The sequence below is a fragment of the Agelaius tricolor genome, unplaced genomic scaffold, assembly GCF_023055355.1.
Source record: "Agelaius tricolor isolate 1412-34295 unplaced genomic scaffold, bAgeTri1.0.p SCAF_37, whole genome shotgun sequence".
Lineage (NCBI taxonomy): Eukaryota > Metazoa > Chordata > Aves > Passeriformes > Icteridae > Agelaius > Agelaius tricolor.
In genome coordinates, this window is record NW_027269297.1 from 860,902 (window position 1) to 880,586 (window position 19,685).

Genomic DNA, 19,685 nt, shown 5'->3' on the forward strand with positions numbered 1-19,685 from the left:
CAAATTTAATGACCTATCTTTTAACTTGTTCTTGCCTATGCTGAATCACTCTGCTTTGAGTCTCTAATCATTAATTTATTTCAGTTTTTTTCTAAACAAATCGATCTTTTGGGCACCCAACAATTCCATATTGCTTCCTAAGAGACCCAAATGCAGTCCAATCCTAAGAGCAAGCACAACACTTGGAATCATGTTTGTCTGACTGGATTTTAATTCAGTGCTGGCACAACCTGTTTACCAAGGGGCTTTCAAGGTCACATGAAATTCCTCTGACTTTGAAGTAATTTTATTTCATTTTGATTCTTGCAACTGTCATATTGTTCTGGACCCCATTTTTACCTCCCACATCCCCTCTCTCCAAAAAAAACCCTCAGAGCTTTCAACTCTGTAACAATTTAATATCTTTAAGAAAATGATTAGAGAGATGAAAACAAAACTCTGGAGCAGGCTGAACTGCTTGCCAAAAAAAGGGGGAATATTTGAGGTTTCAGACCCCTCAGCCAACACCAAGCACGTGGCCAAAGGACAGACCAAGGGGAGAAGCAACAGGAAATTCTTCCTTTGTCCTGTGGAGCCAGGTGGAGGAGGAAGCAGTCCCACAGCATTGCTTAATTTCTGCCATAGGAACCTGCTGAATGATTCAAACTCTGATTGCCCTCCCCTTGGTTCAGTCCCACCCAGGTAAAGGCCCTTAGAGCAATAAAGCTGCTGCAGGCAGCACAGCATTTATCAATAGATCAATAGTCAATTTATTTATCTCATTCACCTGCCAGCTGTCATAAGTGAGCCTGTCTACTTGCCTGGTTGTTATGCAAAATGCTGTTGGACTTTCAGCTTAAGTGATTTCTTTTTCATACTTCTCTGGAATTAAATTTTTAGGGGTTTTTTTTTGTTGTTTTTTTTTTCTCTATTTCATGGCAGAGTTTCAGCCTCTGTCTAATTTGGATCTAGTTTAAATCTACAGACTGGAGGTTTTTTAAATAGATTAGGGGGGATGAGTGCCAAACCCTCACAGGAAACTAATTCTTGCAGGTCCTTTGAAAAGCTCAGCTTTGAAGAGTGACTTCTTCATGCTGGCCTAGATAGGGAAGAGGCCAAGCTGCAGAGGGAAGTGCTGAAGGAATTTTGCACTGCTCAGCCTGGGGCTGTCTGGCATTTTGAGGGCACAGACTGAAAATGAAATATCACTGACCCCACCATAATCCCAGATACCCCGCACAGGCTCCTCTAAAGCCTGATCTGGCAGAACAAGATAAGCATTATGGTGCTGTTGTCATGCTCAGCCCTGTCCCTTGGCTTTGTTTGCAGCATCCAGGGCTCACAGGGACCTGGAAGAGCCACCATCCTGAGGACTGGAGATAATCAGGTCTCTGTGCAGCCAGGGGCTGGGACAATTGGGCTGGAAAAAGGAAAGGCAGAGCAAAACAAAAGCCCCAAACCAAGAGCTCTGTTGTAGGAGTATCTGGAAGGGTTCTGGAAGATTTAGAGCTAACACAGCACTTGTTTCTTACCCAGACAAGGCTTAAATCTGTCTGGTTTGGTTCACACTCATTCTGACAGCTACTAATATTTGTCTGCAGCACACACAGACATGTCCAAAAATGTCTCTCTTAATGATGGTGAAGTGCTTGAAAGAAAACAGGGGCAGAGACACCAAAATCCCAGGGAACATCTCTCTGACATCAGGGAGTCCTGGTGACATCACAGTCAATTATGTGGGCAAAATGCCAAGGGGAGGGCATGAAATAATGTTTGTGTCGTGCTGTTAGTGCAGGAAGGCCCGTCACCTTTGGGAGCAGTGGGTGACTTTCAAGATAAATTTTATTAAAAAAGCAAAGAGCCATGGAGCAGAATGGAGCTGGTGCCTTGTCCTTGCCCAGTTCCCAGGGAGGGCTGGGGCTGCTCCTGTTTGAGTGTGCACTTGGTGGGATGCTCTGAAGGATGCACATCCAGCACCTGGAGGGGCTGGGCTCTTCTGCTTAGGTTTGTTCAGTGCCTCTGCTATTTTTTTTTCCTTTTTAAAACTGTCCTGATCATTTAACACATTTAATTCCTTTTTGTTTCAAGCACCAGCCCCCAAGGCCTGTGCTGAATATTTGTTTCCTCACTTACATGCTTTGGTTGTCTTGGCCATGTGGAGCTGGAATTTAATCTGCTCTGATGTCCCCTCTCCCTCAGACTTCCCTCCCTGGGTAGAGATGCTCCTGCCCTTGGATCCTGCTGTCCTTTCTGATGATGGGGGTGCATGATGTACCTATTCCAGCCTCTTGACTTTTCCTCCCTCTTCTGTAGTTTTTTTCCCTGTTTTTCTGTTTCCCTGGAGGGTCATAGTGCTAATGAGCACTGAGACATTCCTAGTGCCTCCTTCTGCCCCCGACATGCTGCCCTTGATGGAAGCTCATTAATGCAGCTTGAAGGGGCAGTGTTTTCTCATCCTCAGCCCTATTCAAATAAAGTGTGTCCCTCAATCTGTGCATGTGCCTCCTTGAGGAGTACTGCACCCCTCATCCCTCTTCCCTCTCAGCCCCCTTCCCCTTTCAGCATCTCCTGCCCCTTTCAGCCCTTACAGAAGCTCCTCTGTGTTTCTCTCGAGGGCCTGGAGGGCATTTCCTGGCACAGCCCAAACTCCCTTGGGCTCTCAGCCCTGTGGAGACAGAGCCCCAACCAGTGCCTCACCCCACTGCGCAGACCTTGGGTCAGAGTTTCTCCTTATCCCATCTCCCTCAGGGATACCCACCCTTCTCCTCCTTGCTGAGAGGTTTCTCCTCTTTCCAAAGCCATTCAAAGCTCCCCTGCTGGCAGAAATTCAGGTCTTTGCTTGGGATTTCCCCTGAGGGTCAGAAGACTCTGTACTGATCCCAGCTATACCAATCCCAGCTGTACCATGGGGTGCCCCCTAATCCCAGTCCAGTCTTTGCAACTTCTTCACCTGGAAAACAAGTGATGCACAGGGCAATATTTCTCTTTTTAAAACGCCTCAGGAGCTGTAGAGGCCTCAGCTCTGTGTCCCAGGTGGTGCCGCTGGTGGCTCAGAGAGGAGTGAAAGGCAGCCCAGGATTCTGTGAGGAAAGGTTCCAGTACCTTTTCCACCCATTATCCACAAATGCAAGGCCTTGGTAAATCCTCCCAAGAGCCACAGGTGGAAGGATCCAGTGGTGACAAGCAGACAAGAGTATTGCTTACCTAACCCAGCACTCAGAATTCATTTTGGTTGATTTTCTGTTTCTGCAGAAAATGCAATTAAATCTAGAGTTGAAAGCTAATAGAAAACCTGTTCTTGGAGGTGTTTCTTCAGAGACTTCAGGAGTTTCAGGCTGGAACATTCCCTAAGGCCAGATCTATGCTGTTCCCTGCAAATATAATTTTTTTTATGACCTCAATAATTCTAAATTATTTCAGTAGCCATATCTATTAATGTTAAGTCTATTTTCCAAAACTGTACCATAATCTTGGCCTCAGGTGCATCTTGCAGCAGAGGCTTCTGTAGGTTGCATGGAAGATTGCTGGAATTAGAAGTTTGCTTGCCATGTAAAATATTGGAATTCAGTGAGCCAAGTTTAAAATGTATTTTTTGGACATTAAAAAGGAAGCTTAACAAGGCCATATCATTTGTTTGACTACTGAAGTTGGAACAGATGACCCTACTGGTGTTCCCTTCCTTTGTTTCCAATCCCAATGAATCAACAGCACACAAAGAAATAAAACAGCCAAATGCTATGTAAAACCTATAAAAAAGAGCTTGAAAAATGTCACTAAGTAAATTCAAATAATGCATAACTTAGAGGGAATTGCAACTGGTTCATGGATATTCTATGAGCAGAAGATAAACATCTAACTTAGTTGCATAAATTATTCATCATAACATATTTGCTCAGCTTTTCTTGTCAGCTGGGAAAGCCACACATCCAAGCACAGGGAGAGCAGAGCAGAACTGGGCTGCTGATGTGCCCTGGGAGCAGGGAGCCCTGGGGAGGGATGGCATCAATAACAGTTGGGTGGAAAAGTCTCCTTCACTGTCATGCTTTAGAGGTGGATTCTGCTCAGGGTTCTTCTACTGCAAGAACGGGGCTGTGATTGTCCCTTGGCAGCAGGAAAGGCTGGAGATGTGACAGTGATTCCCTTTAAACTCCTGCTTTTGCCTCCTGCCAGTGGTGCCAGAGGGTGATGTTGGACCTGATGTAAGAAATGACCCCACTTTTCCTTTGGACACATTGTTTATCCGAATGTCATTCTCCTTTCCTGCCTTCATTGCCCATCGCTCCCCAGTCTGCCCTGAATGGAGGCGCTCCCAGGCTCTGGGTGCTGATGTACCATGGAATCCTGGAGTGCTTTGAGTCAGAAGGGACCTTAAAGCTCATCCCATTCCACCCCCTGCCATGGCAGGGACACCTTCCACTGTCCCAGGCTGCTCCCAGCCCTGTCCATGGACACTTCCAGGGATCCAGGGGCAGCCTCAGCTTCCCTGAAGGAGAACAGGGATCAATACCTGACCAGCTGCACATTTCAACTCTTTGTTGCTAAATTATCTATTGCAAAGCAGCTCTGAACTCTATTGGGAACATGGAACATTCCCTTAGCCCTGTCTGAAAACGTGCTGGCTCTGGGGTGCTCTGGTCCCTCCTGACTTTATGGATACTGCAGGGAGCAGGAATCTGAATGTGTGCTTGAGGTTTACAGGAAGCAATGATTGTCTCTTTGGAGAGGAAGCACAGCTGGCATTCTTCCTGTGCTTGCTAGTTGTGATCTTTCTGATGGAACGCGGGTGTGTCTATTTATTTATTATAAAACTTGCCTGTCTTCGAGCATCCAGCTCTGCCTCTTCCCATCAAGTGCAACTGCTGAAGGGACCATTCATTCCTCAAAGGGGATTTCAAGGTCTGGGATGGGAACTCTAATCTGGGATGATTGGTGGTGTCAGAGAGAAACTTTGTCTTTCCTTTAAAGTTTTATCTATCATTAAAATCAACTTCTACACAATTCTGGGACAGCAGAGAACACCCTCTGCTCCATGAAGGGAATGCATTGGTGATGTATTTGTTATCTGCAGACAACCTGTGAGCAAATGATCTGTTTCATCACTCCTTGTGTTAAGAACTCGTTGTATGAAGGGGGTTTTGCCTTTTGACTGAGGTTTTTCTAGGAAGGATGGATGTTCAGATTGCAAGGTTTGGCACTAATGACTCTTGTAATGTAGTAGGAGGTGTGTTTTGTTTTGGCATTTTCACTTGGCTTGTGAAAGCAAAGAACTACAGAGGGGGCATTAGCTCAGGTGTAAGGAGATATTTTGATGTAAATATCTGGCACTTTGCTATTTTGATTAATGTAACTGCTGTCAGGCAGTGTGGAGTGTTGTGAAGGGGCACAATCAAAATAAATACCTGCATAATTACATTAAGTCAAATAACCCAACACACTGCAGAGTGGACTGAGTATAGAATCAACTTGGGCAGAAAACATCTGGTTTGTGCTCCTGGCCCTGCAGGGGCCTCAGCACTCAGCTGAGTCTCTGACTGTGCCTGTGTGTCAGGGTCTCTGCCAGCCAGGTGGGGCTGGTGTGCTGGGAGGACACTCCCTGATGGGAAGTGCTGCCTCAGGGCCAGGGGTTGTCGTTCCTGCTTTGGACTGGGTGTTGTGGATTACTCCAAACTAGCCACAGTGACAGATTTTAACCCAGGATCCTGCTGGGAGTGCCAAGTCTGCCTGAAGGTTTCCAGTTAGTCTTTGCTGGGTTACAGTGTGAGCTGGCTGCCTGCAGAGGGGACCCTGGCCCAGTTCATGCCTCAGAATCATACCTGTGCCATCTAGTCACCCAATCCTCAAATCCAACCCCAAATCATTAATTCTGACCAGTGGTACCTTAACTTCTTACTGTTTTCACTGGGGCTGGCCTTCTTCTGAAGTGACTTCATTCTCTTGGAAGAGTCTCCTTGGGCCTTATCTTCATTCCACTTGTTTCTGCTGAATTCAGCTCATTCCTTGTTAGCAGCACTAATTTTCTCAAAGTTTACTCTTTGAGTAAACTTCTTTCTGCTTTAGCTGCTACTGCTGAGCCACACTAATGCTAAACAAGATTATTCCCAGAGAACACTGTTATTAAATTTCTTCTGTAACACTGGGATAAAGTTAAATTTTTTTCCATAGAGGTTGGTATGGGGCTGTGCTGTGGATTTTGCTGGGAGCAGTGCTGATAGCACAGGTGTGCTGCTGAGCAGAGTTTGCACAGGTCAGGGCTCTGCTGCCTCTCATCCCACCCCACCAGGGATGAGGTTGGGATGCACAAGGAGCTGTGGGGGGACAAAGCCTGGACAGCTGACCCCAGGGATATCCCACACCACAGGACATCCTGCTCAGCTTGTGGGGCTGAGGAAGGAGGAGGAAAGGGGCATGTGCAGTGTGAGTTAGTTTATCTTCCCCAGCCACTCTGATTGAGCCCTGGAGATGGCTGAACTCCAGACTGGGATGGGCAATGGGGAATGAACTCTTTGATTGGCTTTGATTACCTGTGCAGCTTTTGCTTTATCTGCTGAACTGTTTATCTCAAGTCATGAGTTCTCCCACTTTCACCCTTCTGACTCTCCTTCTCTCTAGGAGGAGTGAGTGGCTCTGTGGGGCTGAGCTGCCAGCTGGGATTAAACCACAACACCTATAATCTAAATAAAATATTTGTCTTAAACCCAAGTTACAGGAATGGGTGGATTAAAAGTGACAGAGAAGCCTGTGAGCTGATGGTCTGGGAGATAGCTGAAGATAGAGCAGGTGCATTGTAGGAGAATGGGTATAAATAACATCCTCTCCTTTAAGGAAGGCTTTGCTCAATATTTTTTGAAAGACATTAATAGGTTTCACATTTTTCAGGTGCTCAGCTGGTGATGTTTCAGAGGCCTGATTTTTAGATTGCAGGTGTGCAAGCTTTTCTCTAGGCATTTCCCTCTGTGTTGTTTTAAAATGGATGCCTGCAATAAAGAACTGCTTTTGCAAACATTAACTTTATTTTTTTTCCCAGTTGCTCTCAGTTTAAAAGCATGGATTTGAGAATCACTTTGGGTTTGTTTTCCTAAAACATGAACAAAACCTCCACTTTCATCCTGGACTCTGCCTATATCTGAATCCATCCTTTTACATTGTTTATCTCAAAAATTGTTTTCCAAAATTCTCTTTTGCCATACTTACGGTGCTGAAAGATGAAGATGTTTGGAGAAAATGTATTTTCTTCAGCTTTGCTTTGCAAAAGTGCGCTAGGAAGGCTTGTGGGCATTAGAGATTTAGCAATGATCAGTTTGGGCTAGATCTGTGGTTGAGACCATTTGCTGACAGACACCAGACTTTGCTGCTTTATGGAGGAGTGAAAGACCCCAAAGTGTGGGAAGGTGAAGGAACCAGCTTGCTTTTATTTTAGGGCAGTCCAGCTCTCTGACAGACACCTCTGATGTCTCCAAGGGCGCCTCCTCACCAGCCTGACCCTTGTAGCATATGGTTATTGTGCAGTAATGTCTCACTTTTCCTCTTCTCCTCCCCATCCCCTCTGTCCAGCCTCGTGACCTCATGTGTGAATCCACATGGGGGGTGTCCAACAGCACTGGCCCCTTCTCCATCCTCCTCTGCTACCCCTGCCGACTCCCCCTGCCCCTCCAGACTGGGAGCCTCACCCCTGTTGTGTTTTCCTGTGTTGTGGCACAGGGAGTTTGCCCGTTGGAAGGTGAGGAACACAGCCATCGAGAGGAGGGACCTGCTCCACAACCCGCTGCCCCTGATGCCCGAGTTCCAGAGGAGCATCCGCCTGCTGGGCAGGAGACCCACCACGCAGCAGTTCATTGACACCATCATCAAAAAGTACGGCACCCACCTCCTCATCTCTGCCACCCTGGGAGGTAGGTGGCACCTGGGCTGGCTCTGGGGGGTGGTACTGGAATATTTACCAATAGAGCTGGATGGGACCTGCCTGAGCTTGTCTGGCCCTTGCTCCTGAACCAAATGGTGGTGTTTCACCCCACAGACACTTTGGGCTGGCTGGGTGTGTGGTGTTTCACCCCACAGACACTTTTGGCTGGCTGGGTGTGTGGTGTTTCACCCCACAGACACTTTTGGCCGGCTGGGTGTGTGGTGTTTTCACCCCACAGACATTTTAGGCTGGCTGGGTGTGTGGTGTTTCACCCCACAGACACTTTTGGCTGCCTGGGTGTGTGGTGTTTCACCCACAGACACTTTTGGCTACCTGGGTGTGTGGTGTTTCACCCACAGACACTTTTGGCTCCCTGGGTGTGTGGTGTTTCACCCACAGACACTTTTGCCTGGCTGGGTGTGTGGTGTTTCACCCCACAGACACTTTTGCCTGCCTGGGTGTGTGGTGTTTCACCCCACAGACACTTTTGGCTCCCTGGGTGTGTGGTGTTTCACCCACAGACACTTTTGGCTGCCTGGGTGCTGCAGCTGGGCACTGCAGACAAGTCCAGGCCTGCAGGAGCTCTGGTGGTGCTGGGATGGAGCTTCCCCCCATAACAGGGGCTGCTCCTCAGGTTTCCCTCTGTGGAGAAGCTTTAAGGCGATGGTGAAGGAAAGGAGTCGGTTCTGATGGAGGTTTTGGATCCAGAGCTTTATTCTGGCCCTCAGGCCTCTGAATGCAGCACCAGCTCCAACAGAACTCCCTGAGCCCGTGGCTGCTGCTCCTTTAACCCCGGGGAGAGGGCAGGGAAGGGGCAGGGAGCCACCAAGCAGGGACAGGAGGGGAGGGACAAAGGGACAAAGGACACCTGGATGGCCCAATGCCCCTCAGGGGTAGAGGGCATCCTTTGAACTCTGCCAATCACTCGAGGCCTTCTGGAATGCCAGGACTGACAGACAGTGCTGGGAGGGGAAAGGAGAGGTGACTGACACACCTGGAAGGGAATCATCAGGGGAGGGACCCGAGGTTCCGGGGTTAACCATGAAATCACAACACAACAGGGTGGTGAAGGCACTGGGCAGTGCTGGAAGTGTGTCCAGTTTGGCAGAGCAGGGGCTGTGGCAGAGGTGAGGGGAGCAGGGCATCTGTTGCTCCAGGACATGAAATAACGTGGACACTGGACTCTCTGAGGTAAAAAAGAGGGAAATTTAATTTCTGACTCCAACATTTACAGATTTCCAAAAGTGACAGTGGGTTGGAGGGTGACAGTGCCACCTCTCCAATGACACTGCACAAACCAACAGTCCATCCAATTTCTCCTCTATAAAAGAATGCAAAACAATGAGTTATTTACAGAAAGTGCTTGAGAAAGTTCATTGCAAGAATGTTCAACATCAGAAGGCTTAGAAAATCTTAAAAAACCCAGGGTGACAGGCTGGTTTTCCCTGTTGTGAGGAAAAGCTGAGGGAGCTGGGCTGTTCAGTCTCCAGAAGAGATGACTGAGCGGACACCTCATTAATAATGATCTAAAGGGGGGTGCCTTGAGCATGGATCAGGATCATCTTGGTGGTGCCAGCCACAAGGACAAAAGGGACAGGCAGAAAGTGATACCCTGGAAGTTCCAGCTGAATGTGAGGAAGAATTTCTTGGGAACATTGGAACAAATTGCCCAGAGAGGGTGTGGAGGCTCCTCACAGAAGAAATTCCAGAACCAGCTGGATGCAGTCCTGTGCCATGTGCTCTGGGATGAGCCTGTAGAGCAGGGAGGCTGAACCAAATACCCCAGCGTGGTCCTTTCCAGTCTGAACCACCCTGTGACTCTGAAAGCAGTGGGGGCACAGGCCGGGCTGCAGCTCCCCCTCCTGTCACAGACATCTTTTATGGAAAATCCTCTCCTTAGGATTTTTCCTCCTGAGAAGCTGAGAGGCCTCAGGAACAAAATGTACCCAATGGTTATCTGCTGCTGTGGAATGCAACAGGTGCATCTGGGATTGGGCTCATGTGGTTGTTTCTAATTAATGGCCAATCACAGTCAGCTGGTTTAGACTCTCTGTCCGAGACAAAAACCTTTGTTATCATTCTTTTTCTTTTCTATTCTTTGCTAGCCTTCTGATGAAATCCTTTCTTCTATTCTTTTAGTATAGTTTCAATGTAATATATATCATAAAATAATAAATCAGCCTTCTGAAACATGGAGTCAGATCCTCATCTCTTCCCTCATCCTCAGACCCCTGTGAATACCATCACACCCTGCCAAAGAGCCTTTGCCAATGAATTCAGAGTGTGAGGTGGGAGCTGCCCCTGTGCTGCTCTGACCATGTGTGTGTCATCCCTCAGCTGGGCCACTGTCCTGGCAGCCCTGCACCACTGCCCTCAGCTTCACAACAGAACCTGCTCATCCCTCTTTTTCACAGGATGAAAACAAATGCAGGGGTGGGGGGAAAACATCCTTTCTTGCTGGAACTGGAGGAATTTTAAAGAGCTCCAGGAAAAGGGAGTTCAAGGAGTTGGGCAGGGAGCGTGAACAGAGGGGAAGAGATGGCCGGAAGGCTGAATGCATTAACATGGAGCAGACTTCTGGAAAAACAGCAGTTCAGTAAAATTCAAAATGTGTATGCAAGGGCTGCAGAGAGGTCTGTGTGTGCACAGAATGTGTCAGGGATGACATCAGAGAGAGCCCTGTAGGGCCATGAACTCCTGAGCAGGCGCTGCTGGTGGTGCTTCAGGAGCATTTGGAGGGGTGAAAATCAGCAGCTCCTATTGATGTTTACTCCTGGTTCTTTTTTCCACTCTGTATTATTTTCATGGCTCTCTTCCCCCTTTGGGGTGTGCCTTTCTTTCATTTAAATGCTTTTCTTCCAAGAACAACTACCTGTGAGAAGGATTCTGCAGTGGTAAAGGCTCAATTTTACTTCAAAATTTGTTGTTGTTGCTTTTTCTAATGTGCCTCACCTCCAGCCTTGCCACATTGCTGTGTTTGTAGTGAACTTTGAGGAATTTCTGGCCATCTGTCTGTTCCCAGAGCATTGTGCAGACACTGGGATGAGATTAGATGTGAGCATATGATTCATGCACAAATTAGGTAGGTAGCTAAATTGGCACAGTTCCCCAGAAGTCCAGTGGCCTCTGGTGTGGTGATGTCCTTCAAAGATCCTTGGGCTGCTCTTCCAGTCCAGGCACCCAAACAAGTCCATTCCATCAGCAAGAGATGTGAGGCAAAGGAGGTTTCCAAGCATTGTAGAGCATAAGTGACTGCTTTCTTCAGGCCTTAATGAAGTCTAGGTAAAGATAAACTGCTTTTTATTGAGGAATTCACTTTTCAAGACCGTGTTTTACAGAGCCCAAGACAGCCAAGTAGAGATTTTTATAGTTTCTTTTTGCTGGTTTACTTTTTTCCCATTGACATTCCTCTTTTTCTTGCCACTCACATCCATGAAAATTCAAAATAAGAAAGACCTTTGATGGTAAAATATATTTTTAATTTTGCCTGGCTGAGGTTGTAAATTATTCACAGGGGCTTGTTTCTTCCCCTGATTTTACAACACAACAACTTTAAATATGCAGAGGCTCATAATGAGAACTGGTGTTGGAGGGGAGCACTAAACACCCCACCAGCCCTGAGCATGGTGGGGAGAAAAAGAGGATTTATCTTGGCAATGGCAGGGAAAATGCAGACGGAGCTGGGCATGCATTATGCACGGAGGACACGTTCCAATCTCAGTCTGGGGGCTAAACAAGAGCTCTGGGACATAAAAGCAGCCATGACCTGGCTCTCCCAGGAGCTGGTGTCTCTCCAGCAGAGCTGCAGGCAGTTCTGCCCTGGGTTATGGCTGCTTGTGGCTCAGCCTGGTGTCTCAGGAGGTGGCAGAGAGTGACAAACACACAGGAACTGGGCTGGCTTTGAAATGCCAGCTGCTGCTCGGGCCCCAGGAGGGTGGGACAGGGAGCAGCACCTGAACGCTGCAGTTTTCACACCTGGACACAGGAGGAACAGCTCTGGTGCCTTTCAAACCTGCAGAGCAGCCAGGGAAAACCCAGCTCTGCTCCAGCCTGCTTGTGACAAAGGCACTGGTGAAGGGTCACTTTGAGGGCATCCATGCTCTGGGATGGAGCACACAGAGCTGAGAGCCAATTTTCAGGAAAATCCCTCAAGGAAAAACAACTTTGAACATATCATTCACTTAATTAAAGGAGAAATTAAGACTTAATAATGCAGGAAAATTCTGTTAACCTCTCTTGATCCAAGAGTTGCTTTCCCATGTGACCCCTCCATGGGGATGCTGTGCTTTTCCAGCTCTGCACAGAGCTGCACAGAATAGGTTTGCAGCAGCAGTGTCCCTGCTCAGCACCCCTCAGTCCTAGGGACAGCACTGCTCCTTCAGGAAAAAACATCATCACTCATGGATTTCTCTATTTTCTTCCTTTGGAGGAAAAAAATGACAACTTTTGTAGGGAAATCACTAATCCTCACTGCTCCAGAGAACAGATTCTTCTCTCTTCTCTTCTCTTCTCTTCTCTTCTCTTCTCTTCTCTTCTCTTCTCTTCTCTTCTCTTCTCTTCTCTTCTCTTCTCTTCTCTTCTCTTCTCCTTCCCCTTCCCCTTCCCCTTCCCCTTCTCCTTCTCCTTCTCCTTCTCCTTCTCTGTGCCTGGTTCATGTTGTGTAGGGACCAAATCCAAGAGGAGATCTGCTGGTGATGTGACAGCAGTGCTGCTGCCTGATGTGATTCCACCCAGGCTTCCTGCCTGCCCCCTGGCCAAGGATTCCAGCCTCAGCATTCCTCTAGTGAAAATGAGCCAGGCTGGAATGAAAAAATCCTGATTTTTGTGCCTTGGCTGTTAATATGAGGCATGATTTTTTTCCCAGGAAAGTTGTTTTTTTCCCCAGTTATTGGTGCAATTGATGAAGAGTTGATGGCTGTGCATCACTGCTAAGGGGACAATTATCCCAGATCTTCCTTCTCCTGCCACAGCCTCACAAAATGGTGGCGAAACAACATTTCTCATTTCTCTCTGCTGCATCTCCTTGCAGTTAAATGCTTTTGTTACATGAGAGATCCAGAACTTCTGGCTCAAAATACACTTTCCCACTGATCCAGCCTCTTCAGTGGCAAACGAGTTGCTTCATAAAAATGACAAAATTCCTTCAAATCCCCCTGAAAAACACAAAGGGACGAAACTCAAAAATGCATTGAGTGGTCAGTGCAGTGACCACTGCTCCTCACATTAATCACAGATATTTTATTTATCCCCTGTGCCTCGCTGGCTGTTTGCTGTGTTCACCTGTTGTGTCTCATCAGATCCAGGGGGTTCAATCCTCTGGAAGATGGATTGACTTTGTTTGTGTGGACAGAGCCTGATGTGGCAGAGCCTTGATCCCTGCCAAGGTCTCCTCACAAGCTCGACACATGAAAATGGTAATGGTGATAAAGGAAATCAAAGCTGGTCATTTTCCAGGGAAAGTGCTTTTGTAAGAGCTATAACAATGCCATCATTGTTGCCACCACAGCTTTGATAGTGGTCGAAGGCTAGTCTGTTATTTTTAACAAAATATTAAAGACAAAGTTTTACATGCCTAACTTCTCCACTTAGGTCCTGCAAAACTAATTAAAAGATTTCAACCGATCAATTATTTTGATGAAAAGCACCTTCTTTCCACAAAAAAAGAAAAAAAAAAGTGAATTTTTCTTCTCAAAGCCAAAGGCTGAATACTCAACACAACTATTGCTTGAAAAACTGAAATCAAATAAAAATATTTTGATTTTCCACCAGAATATTTTTGGTTTGTTTTCAGGCATTTGGCTTTCAGATAAAAGCTGGAAAATTTCCAGGGAAAGTGAGAGGGAGGGCTTACTGGGATTTGGGGTTATTTTTTTCATATATGAAATAAAAGAAATAATTTGGATGAATCAAATTGTTTTAGCTTGTAAGAATTTTAAAGAAAAGTAAGTCCTTGTTCTCGTAAAAAATTATGCAAAGATGATGAAAAGTGAAATATTTTTTGGCCTTGAAAGCAGTGGTACATATTTTTTGGACCATGCTATCACTGCCAGAGGCAGTGTATTCATCAGTGGTTCATCTATCAAATCAGAACAAGCACCATTCTTCTCATTAAGAGAGTTATGTAGAAATGGCACATTCCTCCTGTAGTTGTGTCTTCTCTTCATTTATTAAAATCCATGTTTCACATGTTAAGGATGCAGGATGGCATTCCACCTTTTAAGACTTCTCACAATGCCAGCCTTTTGTTAAGAATGGACTGGATTTTAATGTGTCTCACCCAGCACAAATTGAATTATTAGGTAAATAGTCCTTCTCAGCTGCATGTCCTTTTCAGACCTGCTTTGTTACATTCAGGTCTCTGCTGATGTTTTTCAGTTCTTAACTGCTTCTCTCCCAGATTCTCTGAGTTTACCATTTCAAAATCACCTGCTTTTGTCCCTTACCTTGTATGGTATTTTCACTCTTTACTTATATTCCCTGGATGAGACTCTGGGAGAGGAAAGAAGGCAGCAAGGGTGGTTCGTTCAAATTAACTTATTTGCTTTTCCTCTGATTAATTCTCTTTACTCATCCCCTTTCCTCTCCCCTTTTGCAATGCCACTGGGAGCTGAAGAGGCCCAAGTAACATTTATTTGTCCACTGTACCTACCTGCACACTGTGTTCTGCTTGCAGTCATCATCCATCCCCTCCAGAGGTCGGGTCAGACAGAGACTTGCACAAAGTGAGATCTTCTCCTGTCAGGTGTGCATCATTCCAGAGGCACTGCCTACAGGGAGAACGTGCTTCAGGTGGGACAGATGGGCTGAATCCTTTGTGGCAAAGCTCTTTGGTTAAAAAAATGTCCAAAATGTTGTCTACTCAATTCAGTGGAGCTGCTTTACCTGTCTGGTGGACTCGGCCTTGCTTCTGAATAGAGGAGGAGGTTTCTCTATGTCCTCCTATGATGCTGGTGAGGAAGGGTGGATTCCTCCAAGAGTGCTCTAGGTGTGGGACTTCTCTTTCTTTAGGTGCAGTAGATGACACCATTTTCTCCCTGCTTGCAGCCTGAAATCTCCTTTTCTCTCTGCTGCAGGAGAGGAGGCCTTGACCATGTACATGGACAAAAGCCGCCTCGACAGAAAGTCAGGAAACGCCACCCAGAGCGTTGAAGCTTTGCACCAGCTCGCCTCCTCCTACTTTGTAGATCGTGATGGCACCATGAGGAGACTCCATGAGATCCAGATCTCTACAGGAGCAATCAAGGTACCACATCCTGCCTTAGGAAGAGGGAAAAGATTGTCTGCCTTGTATGGATTCTCTAGGGATTTGGGGCAGGGCTTTGCCAGTCTGGTGTCTTCTTTGAGCACAAGTTGTTTTATTCCCAGGGTTAGGTTGTTGGCTCTTATTCAATTGAAGAATTGATTTCCCCAGGGTCACCAATGTCTGGAAAGAGGTGGGCATTCAGTGTGGTGATTGTGTAGGACAGGAGGCTTTCACTAGATGTGACAGTGACTTCTGGAAGGGAGAGAGGGACAGAGGACCCAGATCAGTGATGGAGGTTGGAAGGGAAAGGCAGGTCTGTGAAATGAACAGCCCTGTGCCACCTAGGAGTGTTTGTCTCCTGGGGGTGTAAGGCTGCAAAACATCTCTCAGCTGAATTTACAAGAAATGGTGAAAAAACTCAGCGTGGCATTACTGAGGCTTCTGGAATGAAACGGACTGAGAGACAGCTTGGGGGTTGCAGCAGGAAGGAAGGGAAGCTGCTCAGAGAATACAAAACAGGGAAAATGGCTCTGCAAAGGCTGCCTTCTCTGAAAGCAATCATCCTACAGTGGGCAGGGATTTTATTGTTGCTGAGTTCACTCCAGGGAAGGTGATGTGGATGGAGTCGTCATTGTTAGCCATTTCTGAAAGGTTTCAGCTCTCGTTATTGTTCTGTGCTGTCTCATGGCTGAGGCTGTTCCCTTCTGGATGGGAAATTGTATTGAGATATTGAAACAGTGACAGCAGATAATCACCCGTGGTGAATTCCAGGAGGGCAGGAAACCAACAGCAACAGCACTGCAGGTCATCTGTGCCTCCATCCATCCTCAGCACAGGGCTGCTGTTCACATCTGTTGTGGGAGCACCAGGCACCACTGTGGGCTGGCAATCCATCTCTGTTTCTTGCTTTCCAATAAGAGAAGCCAGGGAATAATTCCTCTACAGGCTTCTGATGTTCTCCAGTGGAGATCCTCTGTGAGAAACATCAATCTGCAGGATCCCATTGCCAAGCCCAGAATAACCTGAGGTACCCTAAAGAAAGCAGCCACAATTCCTTCTGATTTTTCAGCTTGAGACTGCACCAAACATTAGCAGTGTCTTGCAGGGTGGGGCATTTTTCCCCAATTAGGGAGGATGTGTTTTGGCTTATACCAGCCGGTGACAAGGAGTCCTTGAATTAAAAGATTTAAAAAGCCTGGGGAAGGTGTGGTGCTGCAGTCAAAGGGAACATTCTCTCTTTTCTGCATCCTCTGTAGGTAACAGAAACTCGGACCGGCCCCCTGGGCTGTAACAGCTACGACAATCTGGACTCTGTGAGTTCTGTCCTTCTGCAAAGCACTGAGAGCAAACTCCACCTGCAAGGTAGGGCCCAGGGACCAGGGAGGGGGGTGGAAATGGGACAGGAGTGCCCTTTTTCTGAGCCTTTCCCCCTCTTCTCTTTGCTGTGATTCTGCTGTGTCTGGAAGTTCCCTGCAGCTTCACACGAGGTTCAGCTGAGCAGAGCTAGGGCTGACCCCAATGAAGTGTCTCTCTCTGCTGCTGAATTTTGATGGACTTCTGTGTATGATACACACACCAACATTAAAAAAAAAAAGTGACCTCTTCCATCAGTGTAGAAGGAGAATTCTGCCCACGTCTCTCCATCCCTCCCAAACTGCTGATTTGTGTAAGAGGTTTGCAGATCAGCTTTCGGGGCTCTCTAATGACCATAATCTTTGGGAAAAGTCACAGAGGTTTTATTTGGATGCTAGAAGCCATGGCTTCAGTCCCAGATGGGGAGCTAGTCCAAAAGTCAACAGATAGAGGTCATGGCTGAATTAATAAATAAATACATGCTGGTTAGCAAGAAGTCAACTTCAGTAGAAGGAGGAAATTCACTGGGCATGTAATTCATGAAGGTTATTCCCAAGTTTTTGACAAAATAAGGAAATGTGGGATTTAATTGCTCATTTGCCCAGATGGTTTTATTTCTCAAATCCTTGTACTTGCACAAATTTTAATTTTTCAGATGAATGGGCTACATTACATCTTCTGCTTTGAGTATAATTTGGCAAGTGCTGTTTTAATCTTTGGTTTCACAGAAACTGGGTTTCATTTACCAAGTAATGTTGTGGATATAATATTATTGTTGTTATTATTTGCCTTTAAAAATAATATGCAGGTTGTTTTCACTATGGCAGTGATTATCCAAATCACTGAGTTCTGGTTCTTAGCTAATTAACAATAAGCAGTTTGAGAGGGTTTTACACTGTGATGATAGCTGCTGGTAATGAAAACCCAAGGATGACACATGAGATAAGTGGGGAAGCAGCTAAATCAGCAGGCAGCTCGGGTTATAGGCAGACAAGTGGGTAAATCAATAGACTGCTATTGGTTATCTGATCCTACAAGAGAGGAGATAAACCAAGGGAGGGGGAAGGAGGTGGAGGAAAAGGGAAAAATTAGGAGACAGAGGGGATGAGGCTGTGGTCTCTGATGGGAGCAGACAGAGAACCTTGGGGGCCAACCACACGTGGGTTTCATGGAGCTCCATGGCTGAACCCAGGCAAAGGAGACAGCGAGGGAAGGGAGGAAGGCAGGAGCTCTTCCTAATGGAACAAAGTGACCTTTAAAGCTCCACCTGAGTTTTCTACCTAATCTGGAGTGTGGTTCTTGGGATAATTACCCAGGATCCTTCCTCTGCTCTGAGAGGCCTCATTACAAATTAGTCACAGGGCTGCAGCAGGTAATGGATCGTGACCAAGTCTCCTCTGATCTGATTAGCAGCCGAGCATGAGCTGCTGACAGAAATCCATGTTCCTGCCTTTGTGTCACTCCAGCTCTCAGCCTGGCTCAATAAAAGAGCAGCTTCTTCGTGACAGGGAGAATTTCTCTGTCTGAACTTGCTGCTGCCCAGCCCTGGGACTTGGGCTTTCAAAGCTGTGCCTTTCAGGAGAGAGAGACAGGGTGGAAAGTGGCACTGATTGCCCTGCTCTGGTTGGCAAGGTGGTGATTATCCAAAGGCTGACTCAGTGATCATGGTGGTCTTTTCCAACCTAAATGATTCCATGAACCCATGTAGGGTTTGGGCAGGTTGATTTTGGGGGAGGATAGTGCAGGGTGTCTGGTGCTGCACTTGGGGTTGCTGGGACAAAAAAGAATCACTAATTTATAAACCAGTATCCTTGTGGGCCCAGCATGCATGACATGTTCTGGAGTATCTATATACATATATATACACAGTGTTTGTCACAGAATGTCCCCCTTTTTCCCAGCACTCCCTGGAGCAGGATCCCTGTGGTGATGCAGGGCAGGGTACCAGCAGCTCTACAGCAACCTGTTGGGAAAGGGGCATTTGTGTTCCCTGGCCAGAAATTGGAAAATTTGACTAAGGAAAAAAAAGCAACATTTTGAAGAATTTCAGGAACTCCAAATTTCAGAGGCATGGCTTATTGTATCAATACTGTTACTGACAGTATATGTCAATATTGGAGCATAGCACTATTTCAGTGAGGTACAATCCTTCTATGCTGTTCCAAACTGTGCAACAATAAACAGGAAATGTTGCATATTAGGTCATTTTCTACATCAAATATGGTCATATATTATTATGCTATACATAATGCATGTTGTATGCAATACTTATATAGTATTAAATATATTAAATATATTAAATTTCAATATTTAATACTATATTGTCGTATATGTGTAAATACCCTTATATATTATACATCTATAACTACATAAAGAGATGTATTATATACCTGCATAGCATATATGATAACATAACATTAGAATTTACATTAAAATTACTATTAAAGCTTTTTCCAAGATGGAAAGAACAGTAATGGCAACACAAAACATTTCAACTTTTCACTGCAGTGAAATGAGGGAGTATGAAAAAATACATTTAGAAAGTGAAAAGTGCTTTTGGAGTCAACATGCTCTCACAAAATGCTTCAATGGAACTGCATTTTCAACAGAGAACTCTTCTGTGGAAAATGTTTCAAATAGCTCTAATTTAGAGCTGGGAAAATTTACCTCTTTTAATGCAGGAAGCCTTTTATATACAGTCTAAAGCCAAACATCTATCTCTAATAGTTTTTCTGGGTGAATTAAGGACATGTTCCCTTGTCAGATACTTCATATTCTGCCTGTAGTTATCTAAGATAAACCTATACCAAATCTGTGCTGCCCTTCATTTTTAAAGAGGAACTTCATGCTTTACAAAGTGGCAGAATTCCTCCTCTGATCAATAAATTACCTAAAAATCTAAGATATCCAAGTCAGCAGCAAACTTTCCTTGTGCATCTGTTATCAGCTCCTGAGGCTGCTCTTGGGGATGAGTCCATTCCTTGTGCCCCTTGGCTTGGATTGAGGGATTCTCCCCATGGGGATGGTCCAAAATCCCAATTTTTAAGACCAGATTGCTTCTCTTCTTGGCTGCTGACTTGAGATTGTTTCATCAGTAGACAGCAGTGAAAGATTGAATATATATATATAAATATATATATATATATGTTTTTTTTTAATGTTTGCAATATCCAAATAACTTTCTTAGAGAACAACACAGCATTTGGGATA

At 45.8% G+C, this 19,685-nt stretch overlaps 1 protein-coding gene across 1 annotated transcript in view; it reads left to right on the forward strand.

The window, feature by feature from the left end:
• The window catches only part of BRINP1 (BMP/retinoic acid inducible neural specific 1), a 93,282-nt gene that overhangs the window by 55,581 nt on the left and 18,016 nt on the right, over positions 1 to 19,685 (forward strand). Inside the window, exons 3-5 of the mRNA XM_071453829.1 lie at positions 7,678 to 7,868; positions 14,953 to 15,122; positions 16,379 to 16,484. Of these exons, the coding sequence (XP_071309930.1) occupies positions 7,678 to 7,868; positions 14,953 to 15,122; positions 16,379 to 16,484 (467 nt within the window). The remainder of the gene's footprint in view (positions 1 to 7,677; positions 7,869 to 14,952; positions 15,123 to 16,378; positions 16,485 to 19,685) is intronic.